At 49.0% G+C, this 20,324-nt stretch overlaps 12 protein-coding genes across 12 annotated transcripts; 5 read left to right on the top strand and 7 right to left on the bottom strand.

Annotated features, from left to right (window-relative positions):
- Nucleotides 1-367: 367 nt before the first annotated feature.
- N7481_005147 (uncharacterized protein) lies at nucleotides 368-2,071 on the bottom strand (the record flags this gene model as incomplete). The annotated part of the gene is made up of 4 exons (XM_057264366.1): nucleotides 368-1,455; nucleotides 1,506-1,729; nucleotides 1,805-1,895; nucleotides 1,948-2,071. The coding sequence occupies 4 exons, from the start codon at nucleotides 2,069-2,071 to the stop codon at nucleotides 368-370; spliced, it is 1,527 nt and encodes a 508-aa protein (XP_057122086.1).
- A 68-nt stretch (nucleotides 2,072-2,139) lies between these two features.
- On the bottom strand, nucleotides 2,140-2,418 carry N7481_005146 (uncharacterized protein; the record flags this gene model as incomplete). The annotated part of the gene is made up of 1 exon (XM_057264365.1): nucleotides 2,140-2,418. One exon carries the CDS (start codon nucleotides 2,416-2,418, stop codon nucleotides 2,140-2,142), a length of 279 nt encoding a protein of 92 aa, XP_057122085.1.
- A 436-nt stretch (nucleotides 2,419-2,854) lies between these two features.
- N7481_005145 (NAD(P)/FAD-dependent oxidoreductase) lies at nucleotides 2,855-4,371 on the top strand (the record flags this gene model as incomplete). The annotated part of the gene is made up of 3 exons (XM_057264364.1): nucleotides 2,855-3,146; nucleotides 3,207-4,163; nucleotides 4,223-4,371. 3 exons carry the CDS (start codon nucleotides 2,855-2,857, stop codon nucleotides 4,369-4,371), a joined length of 1,398 nt encoding a protein of 465 aa, XP_057122084.1.
- A 604-nt stretch (nucleotides 4,372-4,975) lies between these two features.
- N7481_005144 (general amino acid permease (agp2)) lies at nucleotides 4,976-7,128 on the top strand (the record flags this gene model as incomplete). The annotated part of the gene is made up of 8 exons (XM_057264363.1): nucleotides 4,976-5,183; nucleotides 5,264-5,371; nucleotides 5,433-5,543; nucleotides 5,631-5,736; nucleotides 5,799-5,961; nucleotides 6,012-6,094; nucleotides 6,159-6,368; nucleotides 6,420-7,128. The coding sequence occupies 8 exons, from the start codon at nucleotides 4,976-4,978 to the stop codon at nucleotides 7,126-7,128; spliced, it is 1,698 nt and encodes a 565-aa protein (XP_057122083.1).
- Nucleotides 7,129-7,497: 369 nt separating this feature from the next.
- N7481_005143 (carboxypeptidase yscS) lies at nucleotides 7,498-8,250 on the bottom strand (the record flags this gene model as incomplete). The annotated part of the gene is made up of 1 exon (XM_057264362.1): nucleotides 7,498-8,250. One exon carries the CDS (start codon nucleotides 8,248-8,250, stop codon nucleotides 7,498-7,500), a length of 753 nt encoding a protein of 250 aa, XP_057122082.1.
- Nucleotides 8,251-8,284: 34 nt separating this feature from the next.
- N7481_005142 (uncharacterized protein) lies at nucleotides 8,285-9,199 on the bottom strand (the record flags this gene model as incomplete). The annotated part of the gene is made up of 1 exon (XM_057264361.1): nucleotides 8,285-9,199. The coding sequence occupies one exon, from the start codon at nucleotides 9,197-9,199 to the stop codon at nucleotides 8,285-8,287; it is 915 nt and encodes a 304-aa protein (XP_057122081.1).
- Nucleotides 9,200-10,057: 858 nt separating this feature from the next.
- N7481_005141 (threonine aldolase family protein) lies at nucleotides 10,058-11,173 on the top strand (the record flags this gene model as incomplete). Its single annotated transcript, XM_057264360.1, has 1 exon — nucleotides 10,058-11,173. One exon carries the CDS (start codon nucleotides 10,058-10,060, stop codon nucleotides 11,171-11,173), a length of 1,116 nt encoding a protein of 371 aa, XP_057122080.1.
- A 267-nt stretch (nucleotides 11,174-11,440) lies between these two features.
- On the bottom strand, nucleotides 11,441-12,820 carry N7481_005140 (M24 family metallopeptidase; the record flags this gene model as incomplete). The annotated part of the gene is made up of 1 exon (XM_057264359.1): nucleotides 11,441-12,820. One exon carries the CDS (start codon nucleotides 12,818-12,820, stop codon nucleotides 11,441-11,443), a length of 1,380 nt encoding a protein of 459 aa, XP_057122079.1.
- An 890-nt stretch (nucleotides 12,821-13,710) lies between these two features.
- N7481_005139 (uncharacterized protein) lies at nucleotides 13,711-13,923 on the top strand (the record flags this gene model as incomplete). The annotated part of the gene is made up of 1 exon (XM_057264358.1): nucleotides 13,711-13,923. One exon carries the CDS (start codon nucleotides 13,711-13,713, stop codon nucleotides 13,921-13,923), a length of 213 nt encoding a protein of 70 aa, XP_057122078.1.
- Nucleotides 13,924-14,638: 715 nt separating this feature from the next.
- Nucleotides 14,639-15,430, bottom strand: N7481_005138 (alpha/beta hydrolase; the record flags this gene model as incomplete). The annotated part of the gene is made up of 1 exon (XM_057264357.1): nucleotides 14,639-15,430. The coding sequence occupies one exon, from the start codon at nucleotides 15,428-15,430 to the stop codon at nucleotides 14,639-14,641; it is 792 nt and encodes a 263-aa protein (XP_057122077.1).
- Nucleotides 15,431-16,272: 842 nt separating this feature from the next.
- On the top strand, nucleotides 16,273-17,093 carry N7481_005137 (class I SAM-dependent methyltransferase; the record flags this gene model as incomplete). The annotated part of the gene is made up of 2 exons (XM_057264356.1): nucleotides 16,273-16,857; nucleotides 16,923-17,093. 2 exons carry the CDS (start codon nucleotides 16,273-16,275, stop codon nucleotides 17,091-17,093), a joined length of 756 nt encoding a protein of 251 aa, XP_057122076.1.
- Nucleotides 17,094-17,595: 502 nt separating this feature from the next.
- N7481_005136 (uncharacterized protein) lies at nucleotides 17,596-20,276 on the bottom strand (the record flags this gene model as incomplete). Its single annotated transcript, XM_057264355.1, has 2 exons — nucleotides 17,596-19,864; nucleotides 19,957-20,276. The coding sequence occupies 2 exons, from the start codon at nucleotides 20,274-20,276 to the stop codon at nucleotides 17,596-17,598; spliced, it is 2,589 nt and encodes an 862-aa protein (XP_057122075.1).
- Between the last annotated feature and the right edge of the window lie 48 nt (nucleotides 20,277-20,324).

Below are 20,324 nucleotides of genomic sequence, written 5' to 3'. Positions count from 1 at the left end.
ATTGATTGAAGGAGTTGTACTGTGAGGGCAGTTTGCATTCTCCGATCTGGGCAAAAGCGCTTTGCGCTCTTGTAACTTTTATCTTCTAATTCTACTACACTCATTAATATTTACTTTCTTTTGAATAATTGGCAATCATTAATTGTAATTGTGCGTAGGAATTAGCACTAGGAAATAGAGATGCATAGAAGTGTGTAGAATGTATGTAGTGTAGTATATTGTAGTGGAGAGACCCGTTGACTATAGTTGGGAGGGCTCGGAGATATCAGGTGACCAGCTCAGACTCACATGGCTCCGGGGTACGAACAGCAAACTCAAATGAAATAGAAATTGACTTTGATGAGATTGAGCTTGATTTACAATATAATTAAACTTCATCTACTCTTGCTTTGTTTCCAGTTTTGCGATCCACACCCGATGCCTCTGCTGTAGTATGTGGTTGACGGGATACACTGTCCTTCCCACCCACCACCTCAGCTTCTAGCGTAGCATGGAATGCGACACGTTTCGGTAGCAGATATCTGACATCAATAAATCGAAGAACACAAGTCATAATTATGACGAATACTAGAAGTGCAAGGGCAGACTGCCAGCCGTATTTGTAGTATGGTGCCTGTGATGCTGGCCAAACTAAAACTTGGGACCAAGCAGAGATCGCATAATAACCAGCGACCGAGACCCCGACCACGAGTGTGCGTGCCTCGGGGTCCTGCGGAATAAGATCGGACAGCCAAGCGAAGATGAGAGGCGCAGTTCCAAGACAAATGTATGAAATAAAATATGAGGCATATGCACCCGACAGAGGAACAGTGCCGGGATGGGAGGTCCAAATGCTCATGATGATGCACGGAATGATGCCAATGATTCCTTGCACTACGATAAGAGTCCATCGTGTGTGAAGGAAATCGGATAGTAGAGCCCAAATCCAGACAAAGACGACGTTGATGGCTGAGCCTCCGATTGGAATCGCGTTGACTTGTGTAACAGACCACCTCGCACTCCCATCCGGATTCTTGAGTGACTTCAAAAAAAGTGAGAAGTACACGTAGCCGTAGGTACCAAGCACACTCGCAATGTATAGAATGGCAGTGAAGTAGACGACCCAGCCAGAGAATGTTCGCCGAACACCGGCCCAGGACATCTTCGCCGGCTCGGCACGACCGTTGCGAGCAAGCCGTTCCATCGAGAGCTCAGCGTGGGCTTTCTTGAACCAGAATGCGCGCGGATTAGGATTGCTCGGGGTATCCGGAATCATAAAGAAACCCGCGAAGCCCCAGACGACCGTTATGATAGCGTTGATGACAAATAGCCACCGCCACCCAGCGAGGCCTCCATGTCCATTCAAAGTATCGGAGATCGCGGCTTGCAGGGCCCCCGACATCATTTGTCCGACAGCCTGGCAAGAGTGATAGAAGCCCATTCGTTTGGCAAGTTCGGTTGGGGTATACCAGTACACTGAGAAAGATTAGCGTCGAGCGACACTTTGACGGGAGGAGGGTTCTTACTGAACAAGGTCATCATTCCGGGCCATGCACTGCTTTCGCAAAGTCCTAGAAAGACACGAAGAGCGTAAACCTGCTTGGCGTTGGTGCTCATGGCAATCAGGCCAGTAAGCACTCCCCAGATGATCTCCAAGCCAGGCAACCAGAAGCTTGGCCGAATGTATGTCAAAATGACCTGGGAAGGGATGACCATGATGCAGTAGGCGGCGTTGAAATATGTCGTGAAGCTATACAAGTTAGATTCCCTCTCCAACTAATCCTCGTGGCTCCCCGAGAGTAATCATTTTACAAGCATAACTTACAGGTTCAATTCGTTGCCATGGAGGTTAAGATCCTCTTGCATGCCGGAGACGTACGCATTGTTAATATTCTGCTGGTCGAGGTATTTAATGACTGGACTGGGTTAGCCTTGAAGTCCCATCGGAAAGCGAGGAGTCAGCTTTACCTTGAGAGATACAACCAAAGGTCAGTAGAAAAGTGTCGAGACGTCGCACAAGGGCCTTCTCCTCCGAAGATCGCACATAGCTGGGCTCTGTCTCGTCGCGACGAAGGAACGAGAGAAGTCCCATGGCAGGCTAGATGGTGTGTAGAGCGCACAGCAGAGTGAAAGGGAAAGGTAGCCTTCTACCCCTCGCTTCTAAATAGGATTGGAGATTCTGCCACCCTTCTGCGTGACCGGTGTGATAAGCACCTTAATCAGGAGCCAGTCTTGTCTGGGGACAGGGAGGGTCAATGCAGATCTGAAGAGGGGGAAGCTGGCAGCTGAGACCGCGTGATAAGCAGCATCCAATAGTTGCATTCCATTTCGAGGTGGGCGCGCGATGCCGGAGTCATTCCGGTAGACAAGGGAAATATTGTCGGTTGTCTCCAACTTTGACCCCACCAAGAAGTGTTGCATCGGAGCCTCAACTGACATTTGGTGCAGGTCGAGGCGAAATTTTAGCGAGCGCCACCTTGAGAAGGGCCGAGATAGGAGACCGAGGAGACCATGCGGGTACGCTAGACCCCGCAGACCCATAAATTGTGTCAAACTTTGACTGTTTTGAGGCTAGTGGCCCGGGGTGAAGAGAGGAACGTGAATGGGGTATGTCGGGAGATTGTAAAAGACGAAGGTGAAGGCGAAGGCGAAGGTGAAGGCGTGACTCGGTGACTTCCCAAGGTGATTCAAGTTTCCCCGCAACCTCGGAGCTTACTTCAACTTCTCCAACCTTTTCCAACTACAAACTCGAACCTGTCGCTGACTCGCTGTATATATTAAAGCCAGGGGAACGCGAGGGTAAATCCACATCCTTATCGTTGGTACTATCGTACTATCGCTGACCGGGCCAGGGCCATCTCATCCCATTCCAGTCATGTCCGAGCCTCGCACCAGCCCAGATGGGTCCAGCAGGAGTCTCCCCCGCGAAGCTCCTGGCCAAAGTTACTGGCAACGCACGACACGCGCATTTCCTCATCTCTTCGCCAATCGAGAAACTCCACTCCCACCAACCAGCAAATATGTGATCATTGGCTCTGGTATCTCTGGTGGCCTGACCGCGTTTGAGCTGATAGAGGCGGGCGCAAAGGCTGAGGAGATCATCGTTCTCGAAGCGCGGGAAGCCAGCAGCGGAGCCAGCTCCCGAAATGCTGGCCACGTAAGGCCAGGTAAATTTCCAATCATACCACAAATGAAAGAAAATGGCAGATCGATCTGACACTTTACAGATGCATTCCGTGGTTTCACTGCCTATTCCAAGGTCCATGGCGCTGAACAAGCGCTGAAAATCATCCAGAATGAGCGGCTCGTGCTCGAGAAGGTCGCTCAGTTCGTGAAAAGACACAACGTCCAATGCGATTTCAATCTGACAACCACTTTCGACGTTTGCATGACTCCGGAGTTTGCGAAATATGAAGCAGACAGTCTCGAGGCGTACAAGGAGGCGGGCGGCGATTCTTCTCACATCAAATATTATGAAGGGAAAGAGGCGCAGGAAAAGACGAGAATCCCTGGTGCCATCGCGGCGTACGAATGGCCTGGTGGCTCAAGTCATCCTGCGAAGCTGGCACAGTTCCTTCTCAGATCCGTGATTGACCAAGGGGCTCGGCTTTTCACATTCTGCCCTGCGATCAAGGTCGAGAAATCTTCATCGTCGGATTTGTGGGATATTCACACCACCCGTGGAGTCATAAAAGCCGAAAAGGTCATACATTGTACAAATGCGCATGCGGCGCTTCTTCTCCCACAACTCGAGTCTTACATTCGACCAAATCGAGCCCAGGCCCACACTTTGATCCCTCCTCCAGCCCTCGCCGCCACAGAATCTCTCCAGAGTACATTTTCTCTACGCTATAGTCTTCACCATTTCTACTCGCTTATCCAACGTAAGGATGATGGCACACTTGTTCTTGGTGTTTCTCGAACAAATCCCACACTGAGCGAAGAGACTGTGGCAGGTCGCTTCAGCACCGATGACAGTCGATACAACGAAGAAATTGCCGAAGATGCGTTGCGGAGTTTCGGAGACATCTTCCCACAATATGTCTCCAAGTCTTTGGTGCATGGCGAAGGTCTTGATCATTCTTGGACGGGGATCATTGCAATGACAACCGACTCGGTGCCTTTTGTTGGCGCTATCGAGTCACTCCCAGGGCAATACATTTGTGCTGGGTTTAATGGACATGGTAGGCGGAAAGATAGTATCTCATATTAAGATTCTTTTCACTGACCGATTTTCCCATAGGTATGGCTCGTATATTCACATGTGCCCCTGGTGTTGCGAGGCTGGTTTGCCAGGGAGACTGGAAGGATACCGGGTTGCCGGAATGCTTCCAATTTACCCCCGAAAGGCTTTCAAAAATGTCTGCAGGCGACATGCCTTCGATTTGGTAAATATTGAAGGCTTGGGCAAACCAATGTAGTCTAAATTCTGTTAAACTGCTTCTAGAAATTTAGAGATAGATTTTGCTTTATCTTAATATACTCATCAAAACAATGCGATTTGGATATAATGTCTGTTTGCAGAAGTCGTCCTTTATGTTCTAATTCATGGATACCATGGAACGCCTCTTTTAGTCTTTCCTTCTGAAGATCCCAGGCCCTAGACAATTGCATGGTGGGAATATTCCGGATTCTACCATGGACCTCGGCGTAATCAAATAAGGTTCTGCCAGCGCCAGTGGGGAGGAGGTGTAATACGATTTCCAAGGCGAATCAATGCCAATTTCAGTCGTTCTAGATAAGATACGAGCTTTTCAGGTGGTTCCTGCCTTTTTAAATAATTCTTTACGAGGGGATCGGAGTGATCAGACAATTGTTACTGCGGGGAATCGGCACAGACATTGTCCCCTCTTTTCTTACCGTGCCAGCTAGTACCAGTGCGCTTGCTATCTCCGAAATTATGTTCTCTTCAGGGAACCTCTGTCCCTTCAAAAGTTAAGTATATTCTTCTTGTGCCTGTAACTGACCCCATTTAATTTCACTTCTGTTTGAGAAAATGGAATCTACTGGGGCCCCCGGAGCCTCTGACCATGCCCACCCACCTAATTATTCGGCTAAAGATGGAGGCTCAGGCATTGACACAAAAAACGATGATGAAACCGCACTGCCCGGTGAACTTATCTCGGCAGGATCCCAACATCTACATCGCCGGTTGGGCGGTAAGGAAGTGCAATTGCTCGCGGTCGGTGGCGCTATTGGAACATGTATGTGTTCCTTTGATATGTTTCGATTTCTCATCTTTGAAAATGGTTATAACTCTAACATCTCTATCACTACTAATCAGCACTCTTTGTCCAAATGGGCGCCTCTCTTCCTAAGGGCGGGCCTGCCGGACTATTCCTAGGTTTCGTGGCATATGGCACCATTGTTCTATCCGTAAACCAGTGCTTTGGTAGGCATCAGACTTAATCCAGCCATCGCTCATTATTTGTCATCTACTAATTCAGACTCAGCTGAAATGGTCACATATCTTCCAATCGCATCGCCGTTTGTTCGGCTCTCTGGATTTTGGGTCGATGATGCTCTGAGCTTCGCTATGGGGTGGAACTATTTCTTCCTGATGGGTAAGTTGGCCCTGGGAAAACGAGGAAACAATAGTGTTTCGTGAACGGGAGACACCTTGAGCTAATAATTCGTATATTGGCCTGCAGCATTCGCAATTCCTTACGAAATCACAGCGATTGATGTACTTCTAGGCTATTGGACTGACAAAATACCCATCGGGGCCGTCGTAGTGGTTTGCTTGGTGATTTATGCGTGCGTATTCCATTCTACTTGAAGCTCATTGGAGGCACATCATCCAACTGACTCTCACTTAGTGTCCTGAACGGGCTGGCCGTGCGCTATTTTGGTATTACTGAATTCTATCTTTCCATATTCAAAGTTTTCCTGATGTTCGGTTTGATGATGTATACCTTCATCACTATGGTCGGTGGAAACCCACATCATGATTCGTATGGTTTCAGATACTGGAAGAATCCAGTACGTGCTCCTGCTCTTTAGATGGTTAGTCGTCATTGACCATTCAATAGGGATCGTTTGTCAAACATCTGGCGCCCGGAAACACCGGTCGCTTTCTTGGAGTGCTATCTTGCATGATTCAAGGATCCTTCACGTAAAGATTTCTCATCCTAGTACTGGTATATCATTTTCAGCAAACTCTAACCCCATATCAATAGCATGGTTGGGCCGGAATTTATTTCCATGGCAGCCGCCGAAGCAGAGAATCCCCGCAAACTTATGAAAAGAGCCTACGACTCGTTTGTATGGCGTCTCATGTTTTTCTTCCTTGGGGGTGCTCTTTGCGTTGGTATCGTTATTCCATATGACGATGAACTTTTGAGCCAGTATATTTCTGGTAGCAAATCAGGAAGTGGAACCGGAGCTGCGTTCGTTTATTTCCCCGTTACTCGCAAGTATTGTACTAATCCTGATTTTAGTTCGCCTTATGTTATCTCGATGGTAGAATTCGGCATCAAGGGCGTTCCCGACCTAGTCAACGCTTTGATCATGACATCGGTTCTGTCAGCCGGCAATAACGTTGTTTTCTCAGCTGCGAGAACTCTTCACGGCATGGCAGTAGACGGTAAAGCTCCATCTCTATTTGCCAAATGTAACAAATTCGGCATCCCATATTACGCAGTAATTGCAGCCCTTTCGTTCTGCTTATTGTCCCTCTTGCAACTAAGCAAGTCATCATCGACGGTGCTTGACTGGCTAGTCGGAATTTGCACGGCCTCGTACCTCCTGAATTACTTTGGAACAGTACTCACCTATTTGCATTTCCATGAAGCTTTGAAGAAACAAGGTGTTGATAGGGATACCCTGCCTTATAAAGGGCGTTTTCAGCCATATGCCGCGTGGTACGCCCTTGTTGGAACATTTATCATGACGCTGATTCTTGGATATAATGTTTTCATACACGGTCAGTGGGATATTACGACGTTCTTCACGAACTATACCATGGTTGGGTTCTTTCCCGTTGCGTACTTATTTTGGAAGATTGTTAAGCGTACCAAGTACGTCAGACCTGGAACGGCCGATCTCAATCTTGGAACTTTGAAGGAAGAGATAGATCTATATGAGGCGCTCTACGAGCCTCCAAGGCGAGGAAAGATCGGCACATATTTTAACAAGTTCTTTGAATAGGCCTACATTAAGTCCTAGAGGGTTTTGAGTCCTCGAATGTACATGACTTTGAAGTTGTTATGTCGTGCTGCTTGTCGATATTCCTACTACAATCAATTTCTGCTAGCTTCACCTTAAAATTGACCTACTATGCTGATTGAGTGAACTTAACCACATGCATTGTGTTTGAGTCGGGAGTCTCTAGGTATAATGTTGGGCTCCAATAACCTCCTGAGGTTGTCCTTTGTGTAGATAGCACCACTAGATAGCTTCATCCGATCATCCATCTATTGCAACATTTCGTTCGTCCCATACCATGGTAGCAGCCATATCCTCTCAGCAATTGACCATTTGTTGCACCTCTATCACCTCTGAGCCATCAATAGCTATCTATATAGAAACGGCGTCGTCGGCATTGAGAATCAGAGTTGCAAAGAAGAGTGGCTCTCTCACGAACTCCTCTGCCACGATAAATTCATCGGTTGTATGCGCTCGGTTTAGATTGTGCTCCAGGTTCACAGGTGTGAACCGGTAGATGTTGGACGTCAGTTTCCAAAAGAACTTTGTGTCTGTATTCGCAGGCATCAGATACGGAGTGACGATAAGACTTTGATCTTTGATGAGAGGCTTCAGAGTGTTTCGGATTGTTCCTGCCAGCACCTGGAAAGCCTCCGCTTCGACTGGTGAAACCGGGGCGGGTTCCAAGGCATCGAAGGCAGACAAGCTAATTTTTCGTCGGTCTTCTGGGGTTTCTGTGTAAAATCCTTGGAAGGACATTCCATGTTTGCGAGCAATCGGTCTGATGAGGCTCTCATAGTGCTTCTGAACCTCTGCAACCGAGCTGTCCACAGCCAGGCGCAAATTAACCATAGTTGAAGCCAACTCCGGGATAGCGTTGATTTTGACGCCGCCATTAATTTTCCCAACAGATTGACTTGTTCTGAAAAAGTATCGCATTTCATCCAATGCCTTGGCCAGTTGGAATTGTGCGGTTGATTCACCATTCTCAACCCGTTCGAGCTTATTGCGAATTTTCATTGGAAAGCTGCACTCCGGGGCATGCACCGCAGCACATTCCAAGAAATTGAAAATCGGGTTCTTTGTTGTGACTTTTCCGGGAAACGGATGATTTTCAATGCTCATAATAATCTCCGAAAGGACCCCGATCGCATTATGATCAGGGGGGGTTGGACGCATGTCCACCAGGAGAGGTCACATTGATTCCCACATCCAAGTAGCCTTTCTCTGCAACACTGACCATGGCGAATGACTGGTCAAACTGGGTCTGAAGCCCAAAAGACCCTTCATCCATTATCATATAGATTCCTTCATCTCCATACCGATCGTGAAGTAGTTCAGAAATTGGCCGAGCACAGTTCTGGCCGCTGATTTCTTCGTCGCAGCCAAATGCCAAAATGATTGTTCGCTTTGGCTTGAAGCCGCTCTTCATTAGAAGATCCATACTTTCAATTATTGAGATCAGATAGCCCTTGTCATCTGTAGATCCCCGCCCCCATATTGTATTTCCATCAAAATGGCCATCATAAGGCGGATGAGTCCAATCAGGCACATTCTCTGCCAGTACCGGCACAACGTCTTGATGTGCAAGCATGAGCACTGGCTTCGCATCGGATGGGGAAACACTGCCTTCCCAGGTGAATATCAGACCATGTGTGTTAACATGATCGAGTTTGGCATATTTTAAAATCGTTGGATATTTAGTTTTGATGTATTTCTCAACCTGGTAGAAAATATCCCAACGATCATCTTGGCCAATAGGGCCAAGGTCGTCATAACTTTCAGAGGGGATCTGAATGAGCCCTGAAAGCTTCTCGATGATCTCGTTTTGATATTTTGGATCTTCAACTTTATCAAGAACAAATTGTTGGACTTGAGTGTTGCTTGGCGACAAGATTGGTGCCTGTTCGCAGACCCCAGATTCAGCACCGAACAAGTATTTTGGTGCAACGGGTGATTCAAACAATCGATAAATATCAAGGGTCGCAGAATCCTGGAAGACCAAGAAGAAAGATGCGAGAGCGACGAGCGGCCCCAAGATCCACAAATACCTGTTATGATTTTTTGTCGCCATATTTCAGCCGAGATAATATTTTAAATGCTGATCAACCAAGTAGAAACTCGTGTCGATTTAACAGAAACGAAAGTATTATGTACTAGGGGCTCAGTAACATTCTTGGCTCGCCCGCCCTTTCATCCCTTGTGCCGGGGCGAAAGTCCGTTCGGTCACCAACTATGCTGATGGCCAATGAACAACTGGGCGGAACTTTGGGCTTTACGAGCTCGTATACTCCTTTCATCCGAACAGATTTTATTTTACTCATTAGACAATTTCTGCAAAACCGTAATTTCAAAAACAATTTCACCGTAAAGCTTCGCTGCTGTGGGATTCTTTGGCCTGGACAAGGTCCTCATCCAATACAGGGCTTATACGCAAGGACAGTCGCTCATCATCCCTGCCCAAGGTAGATACTGGATTCACCGATCACTGATCGATTCGCCCTTTCCTCTTCATATCACATCGATCACACGAGGGGATGCGCTAGGACTGAGTGGGAACTTGGTGACTTTCCTCATTCACCATGACTTCTGCCAAATCCAGTCAATTTTTCCCGAAATACAGTTCGTGTACAGAGCCGTCCGTAGTTATCTGAGAGTTACTAGCGGGGCGACGGGAGGGGAGAATATTTTACAATTCGGCCACTTACATCATGATATTTTGGCCCACTGTTCCTACGCCCTTCAAAATTGACATGCGGGGTCGGCCTGCGTTAACTTGAGCTAGTCGGCCGAGTCCGCAGATAAGAAATTTTCTTCAAATTTAAATTAATCGATTGGAATAGTATACGGGTTGACTGAAACACCACCTAGTACAGCCAAGAGCTTCACGAAATTCGAATGCGCTGGCAATTCTCCTCGTCTATTGTTCAACATGTCCAACTCCAGCAATTCGAGATCCGCAAATGAGTTCCGAAGCGACACCTTCACCACACCTACACCAGCTATGCTGGATGCCATGGCCAACGCCAGCTTCGGTGATGATGTTTATCAAGAGGATACCTCAACGACTCAGTTCCAGAAAGAAATCGCTCGCTTGACTGGAATGGAAGATGCTCTGTTCATGCTTTCAGGCACCATGGGAAACCAGATCGGTGTTCGGGTCCATCTCAACCAGCCTCCACACTCGGTACTGTGTGACTATCGAGCACATGTATATGCGGAGGAGGGATGTGGCCTGGCTATCTTATCTCAGGCAATGGTCACACCTGTGCATCCAGCTAACGGAATTTTCATGACCCTCGATGATGTCAAGAAGTGGGTGGTTTTGGGTGACGATATTCACACTGCTCCGACACGGGTCATCTCTCTCGAGCTTACTATTGGGGGTGTCCTTACGCCAATCGACGAAATCAAGAAAATCTCCGAGTTCGCACACGCCAATGATATCAAAGTCCATTGTGATGGTGCGAGACTATGGAATGCCTCTGCCGCTTCTGGTCATTCCTTGGCAGATTACTGTCAGTATTTTGACACCGTGTCGATGTGTGTCTCTAAAGGTCTCGGAGCACCTGTTGGGGGAGTTCTTGCCAGTACGCAGAGAAACATTAAGCAAGCTAGATGGCTACGGAAGCAGCAGGGAGGAGGAATTCGACAAGCTGGTGTTTTGACCTCCGCAGCTATGGTGGCACTGAAAGAGGTATGGCCGACTATGAAATCAACACACGAGAAGACCAAGAAGCTCGCACGGGATCTGGAAGCTATTGGTGTATTTCCACAAATTCCGGTTGATACCAACTTTTTCTTCATCGACGCGGCGAGGTCTAATCTTGATATGGGCGTCCTTCTGGAACAATGCCAAAAGTTCAATGTCAAGTTACAGGATGAGCGGATATCTATGCATCATCAGGTCAGCGATGAGGCAATTGAATCACTCAAGGCGGCAATCACTGAGGCAGTAAAGATCTCGAAAGCTCTGTCACCCAATTTTACTTCAAAGGTCCAAAGTGAGGGATACGGCAGCTCTTCAAAGATGAACGAATATAGCTAATTACGAGCTGAGCGAAATTCAAAATCTTCTCCAGGGAGGAAGTTTATGCAGCTCATGTTTGGTTTTGAATTCTACGTTTTACTATAATTTATTTAGTTTCTTGATGAATACTACTTAGTACTAGGTAGTACTTTATAGACATATTCAATCTTCTCTGATGACGTGATGATAGTAAAGATACATCTTGTAGCCTGCCTGAGCATAATTAAATAACATATAGCCATTTCAATTCAAATCTCTACCATAAAGACTAGAAAGCACTGAAGCTTACTGCGTTGGATCTCCGAGAGCAGTGGCCGACTGATAGCCATTAAAATCGTACTCGACATCATAATCCTCTGCGTCAACATCCCCATCAGAGAGCTCAACATCTTGCAAATTTTCCCCATCATCCTCTTCGGCAGAGCTGAAACCATAATCTTCCTTCCGAATCTTCTTCCAAGCAGCCAAAGTCTGTCGTCTAGTGAGACAGAATGGCAACTTAGAGAGCGGCACACACCCACTCTCTGTTACCTCCACAGTTTGGCCAATTGAACTTGCAGTGTCGGTAGCTTTATCCATCAAAATTATGTGAATAAAAAAGACCATTCCGGGCCTCGCTATCACGTCTTGTCCACGCACAAACATAGGGAAATCCATCCATGTCGGTGAGAAGGTGGCTCCAAGACTATACCCGCACGAATTGAAACGTTGGTCTCGAAAGCCATTTTCATCTGCGACGCGGGCATATGCCTCGAAAACATCACCAATTTGTCGACCGGGCTTGAGTGCCTCAAGGCAAGCCTCCATTTGCAAGATATTAACTTTGTGCATTTCCCGAGCAAGGTTTGTAATCCCACCGATAGGAATAGTACGCATCAGACAAGCGTGATAATGCTTGTAAGAAGCAGCGTGCTCAAGCGTAAGTTGACGGTCAATTCTATCCTTGCCGGTCGAATATCGGGTCAATACTGCCTTGTTTCCGGAAACAAGAATATTTTCGTTCGCAGGGTCATCACCACCACCCTCGTAAACAGTTCCTACGAGCTGAGACCACAAATCTCCCTCGTATGCACCTGGTTTAGCCAACTTGAGAGTTCGCACCAAGGAAAAGTCGGCAAGGTAGGCGGCCTTCCGCACCTTACACATCTCCGCTTCAGATTTGATGATGCGTAGCTCGCGAGTAATCAAGTCACTTTGGTCGACCAAAGTACAAACGCCCTCCACACTCTTTTCTAGAAGTTTGCCGAGACGATGGGTGAGAGAACACGAATCGGGCTCATATCCAACCCGTTTAGAGGGTGAGTTAATTCCAAAATCGTTTAAGACCTTTGGAACTAACGAGACAGGGTTGCTACCGGCGTCATCGGAACGAATCAATATATCCTTCTGGTCCAGAACAGACGTGTATAAAGCCTGACGCAGGTCCGGGATGCGGGTTATGAGTCGCATGGATCCGTCGGCGTGGAAATACATTGCTTGGAAAAAGACATATCCAAATGTATCGAAGCCGGTCAGGTAGTAAAGAGACTCCTGTTTGGTCATCAAGAATCCATCAAGATTTTCGCGTCTCATTAACTCCCGAACGCGGTTTCTGCGCTCTGCAAATTCGGCCTCTGAGAAGTAGAGGGCTTTTTTGAATGGCTGGGCTTTCTTGATGTTTGACATCTTGAGTTCCAATATTATTTTGCGTGATTCTGTAAGGATTGGTGCTAGTCTTTCAATTTTGCAGACTGAAATTCGGCAAGTTTATATAGTAATTGCCCAGGGCATGGCAGAGGGTTGCGGGAGGTGTCCGTGAACTCGAACCCCCCCGGGACTGACAACCCCAAAAACGATTTGAATACAGATTCCCTAAAACATTACCAGTACATGACAAGACTCTCCAACTGGTACAACTTGAGCTCGAAGATGGGACCTCGTATAGTTCCCTCCCAGGCGGCCCGAGCGCACCGGATAACCGGGAGGCATGCGGGGTCTGCCATTTAGGAAGGAACCAGCGGCCGATCTTGATAAGAATTTCCTGCTTCCTAAGGTTCACATTGACATTTCCAACTCCCTATTGTCTATCAGTATTGAACGATTTCTAATGGCAGACTAGTCCCACGTAGGAAGGAGGCCAGGGCGATCAACAAGGCGTTGGAAACTCTTGAGGCGCCACTGTACAGATCGTCGGCTCCAAAGTCCTGGTTGCATCTCCTCTCCACGATGCAATCTCATCAAGGCCAGTAGTACGATCGTTACAGAGCACCATGGACCCTCTCATACGCCTCCGCTCCTTGATCGATGTCCATCCATACACAATCGTCGTCTACTGTGCTCAGGGGAGCCGGTGTCGTGCTCCAAATCGTATCAGCGTGACTATGGAGTCAGTTCCCGAACATTGCAACCGAACTTGAGCAAAATGTTTCTCCATCAAGAGGTCTTTCGATCAACCGAACTTCGAGAACTAGCTTCATTTGTCTACGCAACTGATAGCATCTCCTCCGCTCTGACTCCGCGCCAGCAACCTCCCCAGTCTGCACCTCGCGCACAACTCCCTGCAGAAGGAACCCCAAATGACTTCGTTTGTTTCCGCTGCGGACAGGCGACAGGCCGATCATTATGCTAATGAATGTCAGAACCCGCCTCTTTCCCAGGATCAGAAGTCTCAGCTTCGTCGTGCCTTCGCTAATTGCCGAAGCCGAGCTGGAGAAATCGAAATTCGAGACCCTCCCCTCTCTCAGCAGCTTCGACCTGCGGCCCCGGCGGCTACCCCCACCGTCGAGTAGTGGAAGTTCATCTCTTGCGAATATGTCTGGTGCGTTGAATATGCGGTTTGATGAGGTAGAGGACGAAGACTTGCCGCATGTCCACGGCGTGGGACCGGGCTGTCATGCAGTCACTGTCGAGCGTGTATATACGCTCCCATCGTCCCCCGATCAGCGTCAAGTCAAGTCCGACCTAGCCTAGTCTGCAAAGGACTTTCTAAAGGCTTTCGCGACATGCTACGCAGCTCCCCTTCGACGCAGACACCCCCCTACTGACTCTACTGATGAGGACGAAGCGCATCAACGACAGCCCCCAAGTCGTCGCCGTAAGCAAAGTTTCCATCCACAACAACCTCGCAGCTACAACTTCCTAATGGCGGACTAGTAGCCACCAAGGTGGATTTGGGTTCTTATCTATTCCATCTCAGGTAGCTACTAGTCTGCCATTAGAAGGGGGTCAATAATGGTGGGCAATAGGGGTCAGGTAAAATACCCCGATATACAGCTACTGACCACCTGCGCTTAGGGAACGCCGTAGGGTGAGATTATAGACAGTCTATCCATTGAAGTTTTCGATTGAAAGCAGATATGATATGTACGCATTTCTACTCGCTGGTGAAAAGAGATGGTACTGAGCGCTTGCTAGGAGATAGGCTTAAAGTTTTAAAGTGATGTAACGGATAACAGTAAGCAGCACGTCAAAACCAGCAGATATTTTGCTGAAATCCTATCAAATCTACCCCCGCCGCGCCAATTTAAGCATCTCCTTAATAACAGTATCCAACCGACTGACAGGAAGTCCATGTCCAGCTCCCTCAACTAAAACTCTCTCAATCTTCCCATCGGCCTTCACAGCGCGTTCATACATAGCCTCCTGCATTGGCGTCGGTACAACAATATCAATACTAGGAATGACAGTCACACTGGGTATATCCTTCCACGCGGCATAAGAGACTTCCCCATTATAACTATCCGACGCATGCAGCGACATAAACCCGAGGAACTCGAGTGCCTCTTCAGTGTCGAGATCATTGAAAACAAGCTGTGCGAGTTCTGGCGTAAAGGGAGGGAGATATCCACCCGGGACACCTGTTTTCAAAGGTTCTTGGAGGGCACCGAATTCGCCCATTATACCGCGCAGACACTCGCCTTCTGAGAGAACGAATGAGGCGAGGTAGATTATGCCAGTCACAGCGGTGGACTTTCCTGCAGATGCTCGCGCCTCTTTGTTCAAAGATTCCAGTGCGCATGTAGTTGGGATGCCACTATAAGAATGGGGGGCCACGATGACGTTCTTTGGTGCACTGGGGTCATCTAGGATTGAGAGCACAGCTTGGCGGATGTGGGCTGCGTCGTCTTGCATTGTTGCGGGTGGTTGGCGGGAGCCATCGTTCACGGATAGGAGTTCTATAATTTCGACATTTTCACCCTGGGCGCGTAGTTTATCGAGCAGTTTGGCGTATGCCGCGGGGGTTGCAAAGGAGCCAGGGACAAGAAGAAAAGCGTAGTCGTTGTCTTGGGTCGACATTTTGATTGTGGTCTTTGTTTATATCGTTCTACAGATTTTCTTGCTCGGGACCAGGGGGCTGAGGAGTGATATGTGAGGGGCAGATGCTGTGTTGTTTCACAAGTCGTCGCGGGGTAGCTTAGCTCCATTATCTGCAGTCAGATAAATCCACGGGGAGGAGAATTCAGCCGAGGCTGCTCCGAGGTTTTAACTTGTCAGAGGATCCAGCTGTGGTAAGCCAGCTAACTATGTCGAAGTATAGCATCGATGCCCTCTGTATCCATACTAGACATAGACATACCTAGGTAGACATAGATATACCCCGCATGGCCACGGCGGAGGTCAGGGCAACGAAGACATTACCTCTGGCTCTTGTGACTAGAGATTACGATTAATGTAATTAGCCAATAGTAGAACGTTGGTTCTTTAAAACTAGCCAAAATATAGTACAAACCTCCAAATGCGGGTATGTATACACACTCACTGCGGCATCCCTGCCAGAGGGAACCAACCATCAAATCACAATGTAATGCACCCAACGACGTCCGAGTTGGTTCTGAACTCCGTCCGAGCGGCGAATCATTCATGAATAATCCACATTCATTCAACCAATGGGGATGTCCGTGTCAAATATGAACCAACCGCCGCCATTACGCAGCGCCGATATCGGCCGATATCGGCGTCACTACATCACCTCCAGGTCGAGGTATATAAACCCAGGAAAACCACAACACAACCAGTAACATAACTCTCAAAACAAAGCAGATCAAGCCTTAGAATTTGAAGCACTTTCAATTTTCCAAGGAGATTATTTTCCCAAATAACCTGCATCCTTCCAAGATTTCTTCAACACCACCGCAACAATGACCACCAAAACCGAAGCAGCAACCTACACACACGGCCATCATGCCTCAGTAATCCGCAGCCACAGCGCCCGCACGGCCAAAAACAGCGTCTCCTTCCTCCTCCCACACCTAAAGCCGAGCATGAAAATCCTCGACATAGGCTGTGGGCCGGGAAGCATCACCGTCGATCTGGCCGAGTACGTACCTCAGGGTCACGTAACGGGGCTGGAGCGCGCGGGTACGATCTTGACGCAAGCCCGTGAATTAGCATCTGCCCGTGGAGTGACGAATATCGAATTCGTCGAGGGGGATGGGAATGGTCTTCAGTTTGACGATGGGTCTTTTGATGTCGTGCTTTGTCATCAGGTTTTGCAGCATGTTGCCGACCCCGTGGGCGTATTGCAGGAAATGAATCGTGTCACTAAGAGTGGCGGTATTATTGCGGCTCGCGAGGCGGATTATGGGGTTTTCGCTTGGTATCCTGAATTACCTGGATTGAGGGAGTGGCAGGGGTTGTATGATCAGATTGCGAGGTTTAATGGCGGCGAGCCCAACGCGGGACGCTTCTTGCATGTCTGGGGTAGAAAGGCGGGATTGGATGATGTGAGATCTTCTGTTACGAATTGGTGTTTTGCTAGTAAGGAGGAGGTTGCGTGGTGGAGTGGTAGTTGGCAGGAGAGGGCGTTGAAGAGCAGTTTTTCATCGACAGCCTTGGAGGGAGGCCTGGCGACTGGGGAGGATCTGGAGAGGGTTTCGAAGTCTTGGAAAGAGTGGGGGGGGAGGATCAGGATGCTTGGTTGTCTATTCCTAGTGCTGAGATTTTGTCGTTTAAGAAATAGATATGATGTGGTTGGTTACTAGCACCGGTTAATCAATTGATGAAAGTCTATTATCATTCGTGCCCGTAGGCAAGGTCATTATCTGATCGATAGACATCGTCGCCGTTAAATGTACAAAACATGGTTGCCCTAAAATCACAGCCCAGATCCTCATATGTACACCATCCTATAACGCCGTAATTTCCCAATAGATATGGGGTAATGCAAACTGGGCACGACCATCGCCTCGGGGCATCGGAGCTGAAGGCTCGTACCCAGAAGGTTTCAAGTCATGCTCCAGTGTCAAGCAAGAATTGAAAAGCAATCGCTAATCAAGCAAGGCTAGAAGTTTTTCCAAACGCGAAAGATTGTTGAGAGTCGATGTTGCTCAGGGCAGTCACGTGGGCGGTCGGGCCTGGTTCGGGCCGCGGTAGGCGTGCCCGACCGTATCCCGACTGTATCCCGATCGCATCCTCGTAAAGATTAAGAACTCTCTTCACCTAACACGCTTCGGATCTCACAATCAAGAGTCGGATTCGGGCTCATATTCATAGCGACGCCAGTTCTCACCGACCCACCACTTGGTAACTTGGGCTGCCTCCTTGACCCACTCGACGGCCTCATCATTGTGGTCTCGGGCAACTTGGAAGAGTAAAGGCAACAATTCGAAAGACCCCAGGACTTTCAGCTCCTGGGGATCAGTTTCGACATTGGTGAATCGCCACTCGACGTCAGGAACAAGCGGGATCACGACACGATAAGGCGCGTCAGCTGATCGCACGGCCAGCCAGGTGGCACCAGTGTTCATAACTGTGAACTGCCAGTCTCGCTTACCATCCTTTGAGGGGATCGTTTCACGAATCATGGATTGTCCTTCGTACAAAGGCAGAATTTCCTGCATGGCCTTTGCCTGGTCCTTGCCCAGGGAGCCAGACTCTGCAAGCAGATCCATGATAGTAGGCACAATCTGCATCGAGGTGACGCGGGAGTCGATGCTGATGGGCGGGAGCTTGGGGTGGGCGAAGACTAATCCAACATGGAAGTTCGCCACGTGCGGCCCATCATACGGCGTAATTCCTTGATTTTCAAAAAGACTGATGCCGTGGTCACCGACCATCACGACGAGAGTTTCATCGGCCACGCCGGCTTCTTCCAGAACCTCGGCGACTTCACCCAGCCACCTGTCGGCGATACCGATAGTGTTGAGGTATTTGTTGTACTTGCCGTTGTGGTTGAACAGACTAGAGTGGATATGCTCTTCGTACTCTTCGCCAACGGGCATATCCCAGGGATGGTGGGTCTGACCGGTCAAGTGGGTGATGAAAAGACGTTCGTGCTTCTTTTCGGCATGCTTGAGAGCATGGAGGAAGTAGTCGCGGAGTTCGTGCTCAGGGTAGCCCCAGAAGTTGTACTTTTCTGGGGCAGTCTTATTCGAGTGCTTATAGTCCTCGGTGATCTTCGCGTCGGTGACCTTATCCTTGAAGCCGAGCACGGGGATGAGCTTATCCTGGTTATCGTAGTCGTCGGTGATACTCTGCATGAAGGTCGAGTGCCATGGCCAGGTGGTGAAATCATCCGCTTTGGTGTGGTTGTGGTGGGTTCGGTTGTCCATGTGGCTCAAAGCAGTCAAGACTTGTGGCAAACACGGATTATATATGTTGTGCTCATATTCTTTGTTGAAATCGGCTACCACAGGTGCAACACCGCATACACTGGCTGTGATACTCTTCAGAGTGAACGTGCCACCTGTGTACGCATTGCGCATAAACATACCTCCGTACGGGTTAACCTTGTCCTCGCCATTGAAACCAGAGGGAGTGTTGGTATATCGCTGCGCATTGCGGGTCAAGTTGGCCAGTCGCTCCTCGACTTCTTGCGGAATCTCCCCACCATATGACTTCTGAATGAGCTCACCCACGTAGGAATCTTTGCGAAGGGGAAACATATCTGCCCGGGTACTCTCCAGCTTGAACAGAAAGACGTGCTTGATCTTTACGTCCTCCTTAAGGGCCTCGCGAAGCGGCTCGAGAATCTCATTGTCGAGGTTGGAGATCTTCAGCGGATCCTTGGCTGGGTCGTAGTGGAGGTGTTTCTTGCCGTCCTTGCTGGCATACCAATCCCGGAATCCCTTGAGTTTCTTCTCCGGCAGCCAGTCAAATTTAGGAGGTTCACCCAGTGCAGTGTGGTTGAACAGCCAGCTCCAATCACCTGGCAAATCGGGTACATCGACAGTGGAGGTCTGGTTTCGCTCAATTTTCTCGAATGGCGTAATGATGACGGTTTGCGAGAGGAAAGTATAGGCGGTCTCTGAAGGGCGAGCGATGCGGAGCAAGACGAGGAACAAGAATGCCACACCGACGATAATTCGGAGCAGCAGGGCCGGCTTCCGTCTCTGTGAGGATTCCGGGAGAGGAGGCAGAGGCTTCGTTGGGTCATTGAGACCGAGCATGGCCTCGGACTCGCCGTTCTCCTCATCCCAATCATCATATGCCACCCGTTCGTAAGTTTTGGCGGTGGACTTTGATCGGCGCTTGCAGCAGACACAGGCGGGCTCGACTGCGGCCCTCAGGATACGGACACCTGCCCGAACCCAGTTATACACGTAGGGAGTAGCGAACCAGGCGGTCACGGTAAATACGACCTGGCCGATAACAATACCGGCCAGACCGGTCAGGAGGGTTTTCACGGAGGCGGCATCGCGGTGGAAGGAGTGGGCTTGTCGCCAGTGAATTTCGGCACCGGTTTGGACGTAGAAGGAGATGTTGGCCGCGGCAAGTCCGGAGATCATCAAACTGGACACGCGACAATTAGCTTCCTTCGGGGGTCGCGATTCGGCGGGTTCTTCTTCCGCCCGGCGGCAATCAACAATCAGGGGAAAGCATACCTCGCAAAGATCATAATAGGGGCGGCCAGCGCCCGGTACCACCGATTGTGGAATTTTTGACAGAGGAGCTGAGCGATCAGGACACAGGCGACATCTTGGACAACAAAGGTCGGACCCCAGAGGAGAAAGCGGCCGAGGGTGAGGGAGGTGATATGGGAGTAGAGATGGAGGATTTTGGCGCAAACGACTCCGATGAAGAGGAGGGAGAAGAAGTATTTGCGACAGGCGGGCCAGTAGACATCGAGCCAGGTGATGGGGTTAATGAAGAGGCGGATGAATTCCCGCAGGAAGTGCGGTAGCTGGTATTTCATGGTGATCATCGTCGCGATCGATGCGGAATTGAGTCGACTAGGCGCAACACTCCATTC

This window comes from Penicillium waksmanii, assembly GCF_028829765.1.
Source record: "Penicillium waksmanii strain IBT 27052 chromosome Unknown utg000005l:1.0-5232799.0:1.0-5237142.0, whole genome shotgun sequence".
Taxonomy (NCBI): Eukaryota; Fungi; Ascomycota; class Eurotiomycetes; order Eurotiales; family Aspergillaceae; genus Penicillium; species Penicillium waksmanii.
This window is presented reverse-complemented; position numbering and strand designations above follow the sequence as displayed.